Source organism: Cannabis sativa, chromosome 8 (genome assembly GCF_029168945.1).
Source record: "Cannabis sativa cultivar Pink pepper isolate KNU-18-1 chromosome 8, ASM2916894v1, whole genome shotgun sequence".
Lineage (NCBI taxonomy): Eukaryota > Viridiplantae > Streptophyta > Magnoliopsida > Rosales > Cannabaceae > Cannabis > Cannabis sativa.
The window spans coordinates 28,996,066-29,015,252 of NC_083608.1; the positions used below are offsets into that span (position 1 = coordinate 28,996,066).

At 35.0% G+C, this 19,187-nt stretch overlaps 2 protein-coding genes across 2 annotated transcripts; one reads left to right on the forward strand and one right to left on the reverse strand.

Moving 5' to 3' along the window:
* The first annotated feature begins 15,576 nt into the window (after positions 1 to 15,576).
* Positions 15,577 to 16,242, forward strand: LOC133030532 (uncharacterized). Its single transcript, XM_061103307.1, has one exon. It carries the CDS (start codon positions 15,577 to 15,579, stop codon positions 16,240 to 16,242), a length of 666 nt encoding a protein of 221 aa, XP_060959290.1.
* A 391-nt stretch (positions 16,243 to 16,633) lies between these two features.
* Positions 16,634 to 18,822, reverse strand: LOC133030223 (uncharacterized). The gene is made up of 2 exons (XM_061102703.1): positions 17,329 to 18,822; positions 16,634 to 17,232 (listed from the first exon to the last, which is right to left on the reverse strand). The coding sequence occupies exons 1-2, from the start codon at positions 17,527 to 17,529 to the stop codon at positions 16,711 to 16,713; spliced, it is 723 nt and encodes a 240-aa protein (XP_060958686.1). The 5' UTR covers positions 17,530 to 18,822; the 3' UTR covers positions 16,634 to 16,710.
* Positions 18,823 to 19,187: the final 365 nt, after the last annotated feature.

The following is a 19,187-nucleotide window of genomic DNA, read 5'->3' on the forward strand; positions in this document are numbered from 1 at the left end:
CTCATTTAGGACAATTCAAAATTCAAACACATGCAACACCAAGCTTCACAACCCTTTTTCCATGATCATCCAACATCAAAAATCAGCAATAAACATAAGAATTAAAGTTTTAGAAGCTACCTCAAATTCTTGCAAGGCTAAGCACAATAACTTCCCCAATATTCCACTTCAATTTTCAAGCAAAACTCAAGCAATTCACCATAAAACTTAAAACTTTCAAGAGGGTTAGAGAGGGAAAGAGAGTTCGGCCAAGAGAGAAAGAATGACCAGAATTTGTAATTCATTTTGTCAAAAATACAATTTTCCCATCATAACCCATAAAGGCTAAACTACTAAAATGCCCTTAGAGGCCAATTTCCATATATCCACACAAACAAGGGAATAATTGTCATATCACACTCATAAATTTTTCAAATAAAATTCAGATTATCAAATATCAAATAAAATGTCAATATTTAATACCAAATTGCATTTCGGGCCCGAACCCCGTTCGGCCCGAAATACCCGGTTGTGACTATACCGTGCCAACCTGTCAAAACCAACCTGAAAAGATAACACAGTCATACTATATAATAATATAGTTCTAATAAGCACGTTATTAAATTAATTTAATCATTTTACCCTTCTCGGGTCATAATTACTAAAATGCCCCTGGCTCACCAACGGGATCTTACCATATAATAAATCATATTAATTCACATATATGGAACTATATAATAATATAATTCCTCAATTATTCATAATTATCTAATTAGGGCTTTGCAAATCCATTCATAATTCCAGGGTATTACAATATGGATCAATGTAATCACTTTATATGGAATAACTCATTAATTACGTAAGTATCAAAGTATATTTGTAACATGCAGACTGTAAGGTCTTAGGCAAGGAATCAATATACAAACTGGTACTTAGTATATTAGCGAAAAACCATATGTTGCTGAAGGCGAATAGCGAGGCATCAAGGAGAGTACACGTAGGGAGACAAAAGCGCCATATATCAATTACAAAAGCCCTTAGTGTACAGTCTATGTGTTATAGTCGGATCGACTCAAGACCAAGTAAGCGAGGTGTCCGTCTCGCTATGGGAAGACTTCCTATAACTTCATCCTGTTAGTGTCAGCGAGGCTTACGACCCTGGCAAGTCAGAAGCTAACATTCAAATGAGCTTCGAAGAACCCTTCGTAAATAAGAACTGCGATCGATACAAGACATGCATCTTCAACCTCGGAAGGAAAAATGGCCCCAGCTTGCTATTAAGATCACTGGAGCCAAGCTTCTGTCGAGACAACTCTAGATACGATAATCAAAGACGTGTTTAATTCACGATCATTTTAACCCAGTAAAAGCGGGAAAATCACAGCTATATGATTTTCAAATCATGATCGCGTTTACATTACGTGATATGTAATCAAATCCCATGATTTTAGGGATGATTGTTGTAAATACATTACAGTCAACTTTGTAATTAACTGCCCACTATGTAATTATAAATAGTGGCAAATAAGATCAAAAAAGGGACGAAAAAACACATACAGGAGAGGCCTTGAAAAATAATCAAAAATCTGAATAAGATTGACTCATGGACTATTCAGAATTTTAACTACAAAACCACGTAAAAAAACCCTGTATTCATGCTTTTATTTTTTACAGCTTTTATTTTTTCTGTGTGAAATCAATACGGTGAGGCCCAAATTTGGTTAATAAAAATATGTGTTAACAATAACGTATCTATATCGTTGTACATATAGAGCATTCTATATAACTGAGAGTGCTATTCAATTCTAAATTTATAATGGCGCAAGGAGGAATTAATAAGTTGAGAATTTTACTTGGTGAATTCTAGGTCTACTTATTGAAAGCTCGGTATATAGGCACATGGTCCCTTCACTAGTTGAGATAATACTGCTTGCAGACTCAGTTAATTGATTTTAATAATTCTAAAATTAGACTATGTCTTATTTATGAATTTTCACTAAGTAAGGGCTTAATTGTGAAGAAAAGAGGTTTTAAGGTCAATTTGATAATTAAGAGACTTTGTATGGTCTAATTAATAAATTACATAAATGATAATTTTATTTGATTTTTAATTATAATTATTACATAAATAGTTTTGAAATTTATAGGATTGAATTAGAAAATATAGCATTATTGAAAAGAAGAATAAGTTGTTGAAATAAAGTGGCAAAAATCTAACTAGAATTCGGTCCTTTAAATTGTACGACCTTAAGTTGAATTTTTCCTAATATTTTATTCTTTTTTAATCCATATAATTCAGCCCTAAACCCTAGTTGAAACACTATAAAAGGAACATGATGCTCCCACTCATCCAACTATTGTCAACTTGACTATTCAACCAACCTCAATGAGAGAGTTCCTTCCTTAGTGATTTCAGTCTCCTTCATTGTTCTTCACCATATTCAAACCTTGAGTGAAAAAGTTCCATGTCCACACATAGCAAGTCAAGTACTCAATCATAGTGAGTAAGACGATGGTAACCAAACCCGAAGGAGAGAAAGAGATCTAGGTTCAGATCTTGATAATGCTCTGCTACAGAAAGGAATCAAGGGCTAAAGATGTTAAACGGAAAGACTCATTATATTCCGCTGCAATCAATGTAAGGTTTTGTTAAACCCTTATGTGTTTATTTCATTATTTTTGAGAATGCATAGTTAGGATGTTAATCAACATACTTATTAGTAAATCTAGATCCTGGTAAAATATTCTCAAAAACTGGCCTCAGAGCATTGGTAATGATTTACTTTCATGTAATATGGATTTAAAACGATGAATATTGTATGTGTGTTGATTTGAATGTGTTCATGTTGGTTTATGTGTTACTTGATGATGTTATGTAATTTACGAAATTTTTCCATGAAAATAATTTATTTGGATTCCTTGTGAAAATTTAAGCAATTTTGGTTTTTACGGAACTCGATTTCGATAAAAATTGAAAGAGTTATGAAAGTTTGAAAATCAAAGTTCAATGGTGTCCAGATTGGGTGCTTACGAGCACCAGCATCTCGAACAAGACACCAAATGCGCGCGTGACAGGGGACAAAACCCTGTCTGAAGCCCGTGTCTCGCCCACGTGATGCTGCATGCACGCCGAGAGAGAGGCTGCTGGCGTCGAAATGTGCAGCACATGGGACCCTGCAATGCTCCAACTCCGCGTGCATGATGGGCTGCTTGCAACCTATTTTGGCTGCACGTGCAGCCTTGCTGGCAGCAACACCCCAAGTGCAATTTTTGTGGGATTTTTCCCAAATTTTTTTTTTTTTTTCAATTTTCAAACCCTAATTTCAAAAAAAAAAATATTGTTTTTTTTTAATATATTTAAACTTAAATATCAATTTTAAATTAATAATATTGAATATTAATAAATTATTATTAATTTATGATATTTTGAGGTTTAAATTTAAAAATTGATTATTTTATTTTATTTTTGGTCAGATTTAAAAATTTGTTAATTTCTTTAATATTTATATATTATTTAATTATAAGATCAAATATTTTAATATTAGACATATTTTAAATTAAAAGATAACTTTATCCTTTTAATTTAAAATATTATAATAAAATTATCTTATAAAATAAATTAAATAATTAATAAATTTTGAAATTAACCTAGATATGTTTATAGATCTTCTTACCATAATATTTTCAAATTCAAAATTTGTTATTTTGTTAAATATTTAATTGTTTATAAATTATAAGTTACAAAAATAATATTTTATATCATTTTACTTATGAGATATTTATAAATACTATTTTAAATATTTAAATAACGTAGATATTTTTTTGTAGAAATTTGAAAAATGCTTAATTTAAGATATTTTGACATATAATTAGGATAATTATTATTTGCTTATTATTTTATTCTTAAAATAATAATTGCCTAATTAGTTTATTTTGTTATTTTAATTTTATTAAATTATAAGATTAAAAAATGATAATGAAAATATCTATTTGCTTATTTTCAAATTATTAATCTTATTAGATATTTAATTTAATTTGATAAAATGATTTAAATAAATCTAGATATTTTAAAATTAGTTTAATTTTGAATTTTGAAAAGATATTTTAGGATTGAGTTATCTTGCTACAGGTTTTGAAATATCCTTCGGCTGAATAACTACTTGAGGCCAGTAGGTATTGATAAAAATTAGGATTGAGTTAATTAAAATGTACCTGCCAACAAACAAAAGGTTTCGGGTGCTCCAAGTGCAAATTCTAAGCGTCATTTTCTCCACCATACACCCACAATTTACCTTGGTAATAAGTTAGTTATTGATCTTCAACCCTAAATAATTGAAAAGTAAGAAACATTTTTTAAACCTAGTCATTTTAGTCAATTTAACCCAAGTCTCATCTTGCATTGAGGCTCCATATATTGGTGATTTACCTTATTTGTTTGCAATAAGACCAGAGCTCTCTGAGAATAGTTGAAAAATTTTCAACAGCTGAATCAAAGTCTCCTTTGCTGAATAATAACATATCGTCAGCGAAATAAAAGCGAGTAACCCTCAACCCCTCACATCTTGGGCAAAAACTAAATTTTTAGTGCTCGATCACTTTGACAAAGATCCTTGAAAGATATTCCATCCTAATGACGAAAAGTGGAGGAAACATTGGATCCCCTTGACGTAAACACCCTCTTGTAAGCAAGATATCCAGTAATGGATCCATTTATCATGAAGGAGAACTGAGGAGTTGTCACACAAGTCATAATTAGCTCTATAAACTTGTTGGAAAAATTAAGCGCTACTAACATCTCTTGCATGAAGTCCCAATCTAGGGTGTTGCCCTCTATTATTTTAAAAAATCAAAGTGGTTTTATTAACGGGAGGTTTATAGCACACACAACATTAAGATTTGTCAAAATTTATAGTGAGGTATTATGATAGATTTCCGTAATGATTTTCTTAGATGATTTAAACAATATTTTGAAGAATCATGCATTTTAAAGAAAATTAATCATCAGTATATAGTAAAATTTCAATAACTAAAGAAATTTTATATATTATCCTCATTATTACATAGTTTTAGTACTACAATAATTAAATAACATATTTTTTACATTTTAATTCTCTCTCAATAATAACATTTGAAGTAAGATTTTACATAATATTTATTAGAATAGTTTAGTACTCTTATGCCTTTTTTGAAATAAAATAAAATAATGTGTAAATAATGGTAAGTTCGTTACATTTTTTTTTACTTGTAATAGAAGGTTACCAATAGATAAAATTTCTATTTTTAGAATTAATTAATTATGATTAACTATTTTTTAAGTAATTAAATAAATATTTAAGAAGACTTTTTTAGCAATTAAAATTTATAAATAATTTTTTTTATTATTTATATATAAATTCCTTAGCTTAATTATTTTAGCAATTAAACTATTTAATTATAATATTTACTATTTACAATTTTTTTTTTACAAAAATTAAAATTATTTTTATATAAATTAAAAATTTTGTCCTTATAATGATTTTTTTTTACAAGAATACACCCTGCTTCTTTTTTGCAGGATGTGTCCTTATAAATTAAAAAACATGATGATATTATATTGACACTTAATTAAAACCTAATTAATCTTTAAAGTCTTGATTTTTATTTTTTTAATTATAAATTCTAATTAACTAAAGTCTTACTCGCAATGATCCTCTTTCATTCACTCTCCACCACACTTACATCGAAAATGATACAACGAAAACATAGAACCTATAGCAAATTTGTCCGAAGATGAAGATAATTTTTTTTCATTTCATGAGTTTTGTGAAAAAGAAATGTGAAGAAGATGTCTCTGATATGAGTAACAGTGGAATTGAGCATGACACTGAAGATGTTAGCCATGAATGGATTGATCTTGATGTAGCTGTTTGGAGTGATTTTTTAAACGTTTTGCAGATTGATAAAAATTTAGAAGACTATATAAGTCCATCCACACCTGTAGATTAGGATGTGTTAGACAAATTTCTCTCCTCTTATGTACAACGTACTTTAAGCAACTAATTATTTTAGCATTGCATTTGGGAGACAAACTTTTTAGGTAGCTGTGACAAGGAATATTGGAACTTTAACCTTTTTGCCTTGTACATATTAATGAAATACCATTCAGCCTTGAGCCCGAATCTTTAATCAAAATTACATTGAAAGACACTCATCAATAGAAACTAGTTTTAGAAAGAAAGTAGCAGCAGCAATAACATTTAAAATTGACTCCCATTCTTATGGAACATTATCTTGCAATCATAAACTGTACCCAAGCTAGATCGATAAAAAAACATATTTTCAAGCACACATAGTTGATGATGAAACAAACCTAAACAAGAATAAGATAACAAATATAGTCAGAACCCAGATAAAGTACAATATTGACAATACAAGAGAGGATATTATTAAGATACTTTGAAATACAAGAAGTATAATAAAGTGTAATCATTTTAAATTAATATTATAAGTATAATAAAATTTTAATTATGAAATTATATGTGTATAATTTTAAATTATTAAGAGTTTTGTTATAAAAATTAAAATAATTTAAGTGTAAAAAAAATAAATTACTAAAAGATCCTTATTTAATAATAAATTGCAAAAAATTAATTAATAATTATACTTAATTTAATTTTAAAATATAATTAATCTTAATTAAAATTTTAAAAGGAAATAAATTAACAGGTTAATATCAGGTCACAGATGATTTTTGTATTTTTTTTTATTTAATTTCTAAATTAATCACAACGGTTAAAAAATATGTAACCATGATGGTTACAATAAAAATATAACCATTGGAACCTCCTCCATAATTATATTTATGTTAATAACTATCTGTATATATATCCTTACAGCAAAAAACTATATGTATATATAAAGAAACATATAAGTGGAAATAGGATTAGATGTAAAAAAAAGTATAATTAAGGATATAATATGTTAATAAAAAAATATCATCTAAATTGATTCTATTTTTTTTTTTTTTTTTTGAAGGAAATTGGATATAATTAAAGAAAAGAGCTTATCTTATATAGTTAATAGATAGAAAAAAAAAATGAAAATACTCGGAGGTCACTTATTAAGCATTATTTATTTTCTATTTTTTCAATGCTCAACCAAATGGGGTACACATACAAGGTATGTGTCTTCCTACTAATAAATAAAAGGGTTTGGCTCTTAGTATATATAGTATATGTTGTGATAAATAAAAGAGAAATGTCAAGGGGTAGCTATATGTAGTACCTTTATAAAATATTATATTATTATATTGATATAATTTAATATTAAATCTAACTTATTTTATTATTTTAATTTAATAAAAATTATAAAAAAATTATTAATTAATTATAAAATACTATATAATAAAATTGTTAGATAAGATTCTGAACGAGAGGGGAATACTAGAAGGGATCAGTTCGCCCTGTTCATATCCAATCTGGTGGATTCCCGGGGCCTCATTAATATGCCTATTCAGGGAGACATGATGACATGGGATAACCACCGGTCTGGTATGAATCATGTCAAGTCTGCTCTTGACAAGAGACTTGCCAATGGTGCTTGGCTGAAGTTATTCCCAAAAGCTACTATTTGTTCTTACCAGACTTGCAACTGGGATCACAGACTACTGTGTCTTTTTTCGGAAGGTTTAGATTCAAAGTTTAAGAGATGTTTCAAGTTCAAAGAAGGTTGGACGAGAGATGATAGGAGAAAGCTAGTGGTTGACCACGCCTGGAAATCTGTTGTCCACCCTTGGGCCCTTGCTCGGGTTTTCAAAAAGATTGGGGCTACTAGGGTTGCTCTTCGTCATTGGCACCGATCCCAATTTGGTAACTTAGAGACTAATATAAAAGTACTTGAAGGAAAACTGAATGAGATTCAAAGCTTACCTGGAGGCGACAGGGATTGGAACACTGAATGTAATATCAGGAAATCCTTAAAGAGGCCTTAGAAAGGAAAGCGCTGTACTGGAGACAGAGGGCCCGGATCTCCTGGATTAAGGAGGGAGACAAATGCTCTAAATTCTTCTTCCTCTCTGCCACTATTAAAGGAAGAAGGAATGCGATTGAAAGCATCTTGGACAAGGACAACAATTGGATCAATTCTCGGGAATTAATTGGTCACGAATTCCTTGATTTCTTCAAGGGGATATTCTCAGGGTCGGGTTGTCGCCAGGCGCTTAACTGTAGTCAATTCCTCCAAGATAGTATCTGCTCTGAGGATAAGGAAGCGATCCAAAGTATTCCCTCTGTTGAGGAAATCAAAAGAACTATTTTTTGCGATGAACCCTCATAAAGCCCCCGGCCCGGATGGTATGTCCATGTTATTCTTCAAACATTATTGGGAGTCAGTGGGTGGTTATTTCTGTGATGCAGTTTCTGATTTCTTCAGGACCAACAAGATGCACAGAGGCATCAACTCAACTAATATTGTGCTTATCCCCAAGGTCCAAAACCCGAAAAGAACCAACCATTTTAGGCCAATCTCTCTTTGCAACGTCATGTACAAGGTCATTTCTAAGATCATTGCAAATAAATATAAGCCTATCTTGCCTAATATCATATCTTCCACACAAGCTTTCTTTGTTCTAGGAAGGAATATTCAAGATAATGATGTAATTGTGCAGGAGATCATCCACTCATTCAACCGAAAAAGAGGCGAAAAAGGCTTTTTTGCCATTAAAATTGATCTTATGAAAGCCTATGATCGGCTGAGTTGGGACGCTATTGACCAGGTTATGAGTTGTTGCGGTATTCCTTTGAAGTTTCGCACATGGGTCTCCCAGTGTATCACAACAACAACGCTTAATATATGTCTCAATGGAGGGTCGGTGGGTTCAAATAAAACTTCTTGCGGGCTTCGACAAGGGGACCCTTTGTCTCCTTACTTATTTATTTGGACGGCTGAAGTTTTATCGAGAATCCTCCAAGATGCCCTCAACAAGAACTTGATTAAAGGTATTAGGTTAAGTAGAGGAGGGCCGATCCTCTCTCATATTTTCTTTGTTGATGACTTAATCCTGGTGGGTAGAGCTAACTTAGTTGAAGCCAGGAACTACTGGAAGTGCCTTGAGAGTTTCTGTGATTGGGCTGGTCAACGAGTAAATAAGCTAAAAACCTCTATTTTCTTTAGTAGAAACACTCCCTCTGGCCTGATGAGGGAGATCAGGGAGGCTTTGGGAATAGGATCGCCGGAAGGAAACGTTAAGTATCTAGGCCTCCCTCTGTTCAGATCAAGACATAAGGATGCAGATTTCAACTTTATTTTGGATAATCTGACTTCTAAATTGCAGGGGTGGAAAGTAAAAAACCTTGTCTAAGGCAGGCAGGGCTACCCTTATTAAATCGGTGGGGTTATCGATGTCGTTGTACGCCATGCAAACGACGAAGCTGTCAAATCGTCTGGCGTCTAAGATAGACAATATGGTCTGTGACTTCTAGTGGGGTTTTGAGAAAGATAATCATGGCATGTTTCTAAAAGCTTGGGATAAAATGTGTCTCCCAAAATCCTGAGGAGGACTGGGATTCAAGAAATCTAAAGAAATGAATCTCGCCTTTCTGGCTAAGTGGGGATGGAACATTTTAAATGGTGACCAGTCTCTGTGTTGTAAGGTGTTGAATGCGAAATATCTAAAAGGAAAATAGTTCCTTAGTTGTGGGTATAGAGACTCAGATTCCTGGTTTTGGAAAACCGTGGTCAAAACCAAGGCTATCCTATTGAAAGGTGCGTACAAATTAGTGGCGGACGGAAGGGATACTCGAATTTGGGAGGACCCTTGGATCCCTCATTTAAAGACATTTCGGCCCAAGCCAAATGGTCAATCTGCTGGGGGTCACAGTTTAGTGATGGAGTTGATGTCTTCAAATGGTGGTTGGAATATCTTCAAATTGAATAACCTTTTTGATCGGGAGACTGTGGCTACAATTCTAAAAAGTGGGGACCCCCCCCTGGAGTAGGTAAAGATAAGTGGGTGTGGACTCTGGATATGAGTGGTCGGTTTTCCTGCAAATCCGCTTACCTTACTCAGGCTTTGGAGAAAGCCCCAGCTGTGAGGTAGCTCCCGCTCTATGGAATAAACTCTGGAACAGTAAAGTGTTGGAACGGCACAAGGTTATGTGGTGGTGCATTCTTTCAAGCGCCCTCCCTATCAGGTCTGTGATCCGAAAAAGATTTCATATTGATGATCTAAGATGCCCATTGTGTGGGAGAGAGGAAGAAACTATGGAACACTTATTCCTTAATTGTGAGGTGGCTCTCCATGCCTGGAGATCGTCTCCTTGGGGAATTTACCTGGTCAGCGATAGTGGTATTCGTATGTGGGATTGGGTAAAGTTTATTTGGGATTTGAGACACAAGGGGGTTGCAGCAGATGAGATTTTCCTCTATGCATCTCTGGTGGTTGATACCATTTGGCGAATTTGCAATGAGAAGGTTCATAATAACATTACTTTAGATGTGAAAATGATTACTGACTCTGTTCGATGTTCTTTTGCAGATTTATATGATCCTATTTTCCCTCCCCCTGCTCCTTGCCTGGAAGAGATCAGCTAGTCCCCTCTACCTCAGGACTGGCTCAAACTAAACTGCGATGTTAAAGTGGGGCTTGATAACATGTGTATAGCAGTTGTTGCCAGGAACCATCTCGTAAAAGTGATTTGGGTCCAAACATCTAACCTAGGCTTCTCTGATGCACTCTCTGGGGAAGCGGCGGCCTCGAGAGTAGTCACCAATGCGCTCAATGGGAAGGAGATCCCTTGGGTTATTGAAAACTATGTCTCTTTTTGTAACAGTAGTCTTTCTTCTTTCGGCAGTTGTCTGTTTTTGAATATTAGTAGGTCTTGTAATTTCGTTGCCTATAATGTGGCAAAATGAGCTTTCACCTACAAAATATTTGGGGATATTCCAATTTCTAACATCCCTTCAAACATTTTATGTAATGACCGAGAGGTGTAACCCTTTATCATTTATATAATACGCTTTTCTTCAAACAAAAAAAAAAGATCATGACAATGCTTTAAATAAAATTGTACGGCTACTTAGTATTTTTTTTTTCCTAACATTTACTAAATTATGCTTTTTGAATTTTTTTTGCCGTTAAAAATTCCTCCTAACTATTGAGATTGTTAGATTTAAGGATCACTTTTGTCTTATTTAAGTAAAAATAATTTAACATGAATGAAAGTTCAAGGTGCATGATTTAGTACATATCAAAATTTGAAGGGCATGATTTGGTAGATATCAAAGTCTAGAGAACATGATTTAATACATAAATAATCACAGAAATAGTAAAATTGAATAAAATTAGACAAAAGTTCTTAAATCTAACAATGTCAATAGTTCAGGAGAAATTTTTAAAGGCCCAAAAAATTTAAAAAGTATAATTTAATAGATGTTAAAGTTAGACCGAAAAAATCCTAATGAGTCAATTTGTAAAATAGTTAGGAGAATAGTGTGTATGGTACGACAACGAAAGGGCATTGATTGCTTCTGTTGACGGCGCTCATGCATAGATCCAATATAATACATAGGTAGATTCTTTTTTGCATTAATTTACCCGTATTACCCTCACTCACTGGGTCCTACAGATTATGTTTGGTTACTTTCATAATGGGAATGTGTGCACACAAATAATATTATACAACAAGACCAGTACGTCATCTGATAGGGATTGTTTCTATATATCTTCCGTGTAGTAGGGTAATTTGACCTTGTTGTAATTGTAAATTCATAATTAATACTATTTTTTTGTCTTTTGAAGCTCATGAAACTGATCTTTCTCCAATTATGGAACGGGGACGCAAATGTCACTGAGACTAAACTACAAATTAAATGCCAAAGTTATTGAAAGACAAAATAAGAGAAGAATCCACACTACTAAGCAACTTTTTCTTTTTCTCAAGAGGGAAAATTTGTTTTTATTTTCTTCTTTATTTCTTTTGACGAATTTTTTTTTTACAAGTTTCTTACTTGTATTTTTTTGGAAAAGAAGATATTAAAAAAATTACAGGTCCATGTTTTTAAATTATTTTGTTATTTTGTGTATTTATGAAAGTATCTCTTCAAATAATATGCCAATATTTATTATATAAATTTTTTCATCAATTATAAATATTAATTAATAAATATAAAAAATATTACCTAAATAATATATAATTGACTATAAATTTAGTTAAAGACCATTTGGAATCGGTTAATATTTGGAAGAAAATGGTAATTAATATTAAAGATTATTCTATTTGTTATGAGGGTTTTAATTTTTTAAACCCCATAATAAGTTTAGTGTAGTATTCTAAAGAGTGTAATGTTAATTCCTTAAAAAATGTAGAATTCAAGTACGGAAATTTGAATTAATATACTTACATTACCTTAAAAAGTTTTCCCTAAACTTATACTTAACATAATTAGTTATATATGACACTTTTTGTGTTTTCTCCATAATACCCTCCCCAATTACATCTACCCACTCCAACTCTTTTTCTCATCAATTTCACATGAGAATTCCCCACCCGAAAGCCTATCTTCCACAACCACCAATTTTTTTTTCTTCTCTTCACTCATCACTAGAAGCTACAACCTTCCACACTACAAGCCACCACACTAATCCACCACACTACAAGCTCCATCAATGGGTAAGTAATTAATTTTTTTTTTTTTTTAAATCTTGTTTGTTGTTGTCATATTTAATTAAGAATGTCGTGTTTGATGATTGATCTGTGGATTGTTGCTGTTATTTTGCTATTTTTTTCTGTTATAATGTTTGCTACATGTGAAAATTGGAATTTTACTGTTTTTTTGCATTTTTTTTCGTCGGGCCCGATGGGGTCCGATGCTGGCCCGATGGGGGCCCGATGTGGGGAAAATTTTTGTTAGCAGGGGCGAAGGCCCGATGGTCCGATGGTCCATCAATGGGTCCGATGGCTTTTTTTAATTTTTTTTTATTTTTTGGAACCCGGGTCCGATGGTCCCCATATGGGTCCGATGGTCGGACCATCGGACCCGATTGGTTTTGGGAATTTTTTTATGTTTTTTAAATTTTTTAAAATAAGGTCCGATGCTCCGTGGTGGGGTCCGATGGTCGGACCAATCGGACCCTACGGGAATTTTTTATTTTTTATTTATTTTTTAATTTATTATTATTTTTTTATTTATTATTGTATGATTAATTTATTTTTTATTGATTTATTAATATTTGTGTTATGAATTATTTTTTTATTAATAATTATTAGTTATTAATTGTTATTTTAGTTAATGTTTTAAGAATTAATTTATTTTTTTTAGTTATTTTATTAATTATCAATTATGAATTATTATTAATTATTGTTTTATTAATTATTGTTTTATTAATTATTGTTATATTTTTTATGGTTTGAGTAATAATTATTAATTATATTTTATTATCAATTAATAATTATTTTTTAATTATTAATTATTGTTTTATTATGAATTATTATTCTATTATTTTATTATGAATTATTATGAATTATTATTTTATTATCAATTAATTATTATTGTTTTGTTATTAATGATTAATTAAGATTTTTTTTCGGTGAGATTTTTGCTGTAAATTATAACTGTGTTTTTTTAAATGTGTGTGACAGGTTAAACTGTTAATGCGTGTGTTATGTATAATGGTGTTTGGGAGTTTGATGGTAGAGATTGGGTTTATAAACGGGACGACAATTTGACATTTGACATTGATCCGAACCTAAGCTACTCAGGTTTGGTTGATGTTTTGTATGAAGAACTGGATGTCGACAAAGTGGAGTATGACTTGAAATTGGAAGTACATTACAAGTACAAGAAAGGCTTTGAGTATCGCCCTGAAGTTATTGGAAATGATAAGCGTGCAAGGTACTTTTTATCTACACTCGCGAAGAAGCCAGATGAATTTACTCCTTTGTTTGTGACTTTGTTAAAGAAGAATGTTTGTGTCGATCCTAGTCCCACACCAAGTTCTGTTAAGGATAATCGTCGCGAGGTTGGGAGTTTTGTTCCAGAAACAAATCCAGAGGTGTTGGTTGCGGATGTATTACCTGAATTAAACAATATGATGCCGAGTGCTGATATTGTAGCACAAATGCCGTTCATCGATGGTTTTTTTAATGGTCCAGACCCTGAATGTTATGTTGAGGGCATTGATGGCATAAGAGACGACCAAGGTACAGAGGCCCCTGCTGCTGTACCTTTGAACTTGACTCCACTATCGTACCAAATACCACCGAGGCCACCGACACGGAAAAGAATGCCCCGTAGAGAAAATTGCCAAACACCTGGTACTAGTAGTAGTCGTCCAGGCAAAACCAGTCATGCTAGAGGAACTACTGACAGTACAAGTCCTAATAATGGTAGAGAGACCAATGATATTAGTGGTCCTACTGATGCTCGAGGGACCAATGTGATTGGATGGAGCGATCCATTTTCTTCTTCGACAAGTTACGGTAAATTCAAGGAGAAAATATATACAACAGAAGACATCGAGGATCATAGTCATTATATATCTACGGGTGGCACACCAGGCGGGGAGTTACATGTGGGAAAGTTTTTTAGAGACAAAGAGCATTTAAAGATGGTTGTTGGCCTGTATGCAATGAAGAAAGGGTTTGACTACTACGTTAGGAAGTCCGGTGTTTATATTTGGTACGTCACATGTAAGGATACAGATTGTGGGTAGAGATTAAGAGCGAAGAAGAACGTACTTTCTAACATGTTTGAGGTGAGTACATTTCATAATGTACATACATGTTCCCTTGATCTTCGAGGAAAAGATAACCGTTAAGCATCTCCTGTAATAGTTGCCCATCTAATTAAGGATAAGTTCGCAACTGACGGCTCAGATCACTTGGCTCTGATATAAGAAAAATTATGCACAAGGATTACGGGATCCAAATGAGTTATGAAAAGGCATGGAGGTGCAGAGAGAAGGCACTACACCTAGCTCGGGGTACACCTGAAGATTCGTACTCGAAATTACCTAGTTACTTGCACATGCTACAGTTGCGGAATCCAGGTACCATCACGGATTTTGTGGTAGAAGATGGTCGCTTCAAGTATTGTTTCTTCTCTCTGGGTCCTTCTATTCGGGGGTTTAGGTTTTGTCGACCTGTTGTATGTGTTGATGGGTCTTTCTTGAAGACTAGGTATGGTGGGAAAATGTTGTGTGCAGTGGCTTTGGATGCAGGGAGTCATATCTTTTCGATAGCTTTTGCTATAGCTGACAGTGAAAACCACAATTCCTGGACCTATTTTATGAGAAAATTGAAAGAAACGATTGGTGATGTTGAGAACTTAACTTTTGTTTCGGATAGGCATCAAAGCATTGTTCGTGCTTTGGATATCGTGTTCCCTGATGCACACCACGGTGCATGCTACCACCACATTATTATGAACGTCAACCACAAGTTCAAGACTGACGTCTTCACGAATCACATTTACACGTGTGCCTACACGTATTCAAGATCAGAGTTTCACAAAGAATTTGAGAACATTCGGGCCATGAATCCAGCGGTTGCACAATATCTTGAGGAAATTGGATTTGAAAAATGGGTCCGGTCGTACTTTCCAAGGGTACGTTACAATGTAATGACGAGCAACTGGGCTGAGAGCTTTAACAAAACAACTAAGGATGCAAGAGGCTTCCCGATCACTGCTGCTGTAGCATTCCTGAGGTCCAAAGGCCAGAAGTGGTTTGCTTCACGAAAAGAAAAAGCTGACAAGTGGACGAAACCCCTAGCACCACAAATGGAGGAGGACTTGACATTGCATTTTGAAAAAGGTCGGTATTTGAACGTTGACTCATGCGGGCCTTACACGTTGCAGGTTCACCCTGGAGGAACAGTTATGACCGGTGGCGTAGTGGACTTGCAGGAACATACTTGCACTTGCGGCTTGTTCCAGTGCATGAAGTTTCCTTGTCCTCATGCATGTGCTGCATCTCAGGAGCGAAGTATTAGCGCGTACACACTATGCTCGCCATATTACACAACTGAATATTGGAGGAGGACATATGAAGGAACAATTATGCCAGTTGGTGACGAGGATGATTGGGAATTGCCTGATGACATCAAGAACATGACAGTTGGAGTGCCTGTTGAGAAGCAACCAGTAGGGCGACCCAAGAAGCAAAAGGTTGGAAGAATTAAGAACAACCGAACTGCTTGTAACGGTGAAAGGATTATCAAATCACGAAATTGTAGCAAGTGCGGTGCCAAGGGGCACAACAGAAGCACTTGCAACTACCGAGGTTAAAAATGTTATTTTAGTTTATTTGTATCGTGATGTGTTGGACTATTATGTATTGTTATTGAATTAATGTTGGACTATTTTAAACATTAGAATTTGTGATATTTTATGCTTACATAATTATTATAATTTGTTGCATGAAAGAAAGGCGTAAAATTTGTATGAACTCTTAAAAAAACATAAACATACCAATAAAAAAAAAACCAGTTACATTGTTATCTTAATAAATACCAAATAAAAAACACATTTGTTCATGCTAAATTCTGGTAAAACAAATCTACACACCACCGCTCTGTAAATTTCTTCATATTCTCATGGTGCACATTATCAAACGTAGTCTCCAGTATACTATGCTCGATGTGCTCTATCACGTACATCCCCCAGTCACCGCTGTATGATACAATAAAAAGTAAATAAATAAAAGTATGTAAATTAAATTCAAGTTAAATAACAAAAAAATCAATTGTAATTAAGTTACCTTGTCTTTGTCTGTCGAACAACGCCCCGATCCATGACTTTTGAAGTGAAATTTCTGACCTGGCTCTGTGAGGCGGTAAGTTGAGGCACGAGGATCATGTCATGAGTCTTGAATAGGCCAGCCTGCAGCAGCAAAATTGGTAGTAATTTTTCCCACATTGCCAAGTGACTCTTCAATTCGTTCGGGGAAATCGATCCGAGGCTCGAGTCAAATATGTTCAACAACCAATGATCCAGATCTACCTCTAGCGCCACCCAATGCTTTGCTCTATCGAAGTAGAGGGCCATATATATTCTCTCCTTATTCTTCCAACTGGCCAAGAATTGACTTTCATCCCCTCGAATCAAATCTAATATGCCCTCGTCCCACTGATAGTTAGCTTGGTCATCACCCGCAGCTTCCCACCGAGCAATAACTCCTGCTGGGAAAATACACGGCATGATGACACATCTATTTGGGTAGACCTCTGGATAAAAGTGTTGTCGCCTCCTCATCAAATGGAATGCCGCATCCAAATGCTAAAACATGAAAATTTAATATGTCAGAGATTAAATAAAAAAGAGTTAGATAAAGTCTTTAAAAGCAAAAGCAGTAAAAAAGTCTTAAAAACTTACATCGTTCCCAAGCCAAAACTTCGGAGTATGTAGTTCGAGGAACCAAGACGAATCATATCGATCGGTGAAGCACTCTCTCGGGTACTTGTTCCCAATCTGGCCGAGTACCCAATTGTGAAAAGTCTTGAGCAGCTTCCGATCAACCACTCTAAGTGGGTCCGCATTCACGAGTGTCGAAGTAGCCCTAGCCTTCTTCTTCATTTCAGTGTACTCAGCGAACTACCTAGGCCGCCTTCTCTTCCTCCGGTTTTCCATGACTTCTGGAGCTGTCTCTAACACCTGCACCTCAGAATCCTGAGTATCCCCGATGCTGGTGATATTCGTCTTCTCAGGTGTACAGAACATGTCATCATCATCCGGTTGGTAATCATTTGGGAGAATGAAGTCATCTTCCGGTGTCCGAGCCCCCTCTTCTGGTTGTGGCTGTGGATGTGAATCTGCTGCCGGCCTTCCAGGATCTTGCAGGAGCGTCATTATGGTCTTCAACTGATCCATAATCGTTGTTTGTCCTCTTAGCAGAGCGGCCTGCCCTTCCCTCAAAGTAATCTGCCCCCTCTCCACAGTCTCCAACCTTGCCAAAATGGCAGGGTATACTGGATCGCGAGCCTCTGAGGTGCTGGGAATAGAAGCTGACGGGGGAACAGGAGGATCCTGTGATGCTGCAAGTGGGTCAACACCACACTGATCTGAAACTGAAGCTGCAGATGGGTCAACACCACACCCATCAGGAATTGAAGCTGGAGATGGGTCAACACCAGACCCATCTGGAACTGCAGGCGGTGCACGTGGTGGAGACGGTGAGGTGGTGTAGAGTCTTTAAATATTCGGGCTGCCTCCGCTCGTTCTTCCAATGTGGAGGCAAGCTTTTCGACCTGGCTTCACAAAGCATCCTATGTTGGTTGCCCATCCTCACCCAACACAAGTTCCTCCAAGTCAACAAATAACGGAGGCTGACCCCCAGTTATGTAACTCACAAACTCAATCTCGTTCGGCCGAGGACATAACATGGAGTACACTGTCAATTGAAAAATATAACAAATATATTAATATAATATATGGAAATTAACATGAATTCAACATAAAGCGTAACAAACTTACATTTTTAGCAAATAATCTAGTCACTTCATCCTTCCCGAGTGTAGTGTTCGGCTTACTCTCCCAGTTGACCATTCTGGGAAAGCAATGCGACCTCCTCACTGCATACTCGTTGCCCAGCTGTAATATGGCCTCGTATGCCCAATACTGCAACGTTGCAGTATAGTCGTAGGCTGAGTATTTTGCCTCCTTCTGAGTGACTCCCTTCTCAATCTTTTTCAACATCTTATTCTTCACATCCAAGTAATCCTTGTTACAAGTTTCCATCAGCGTGGTGTAAGAAATCTTTCCCCAAGGGTAGTCGTAGAAGAATGGAAGGTTATCAACCATTCTTATCACAAAAGGAGGAACGACAGTCTTCTCCTCCTTATCAGTGAGGACGCCTATAACAAACAAGGCCATCCCCAACTTGTAGACATCATCAGCTTTTGTGCAGCTCTCAAAAACTCTGCGCAGTTGACCGAAGCTGATCGAAGCAGTACCGTTGAAATATTCCATAATCAACCGGTCAGAACTTCCTTTCTCTTTGATGTCTTCCTCAGTAGGGCCGGGCAACAAGTTTAACCCGGTGACCAAGCCGAACTCCACCCTCCCAAATCTACATCTCTTCCTTCCCACATAGAAATGCACCTCGTCCGGCTTGTCAGATTTTATTTTGTGAAGCATCATCTGATGAAAAAATGCTCCCGAAAATTGAATGGGCTCTCTCTCTCGAAAAACTGTTTGAAAGGGGATTCCCTCACCCTGTCCCATAGGTTGAATTC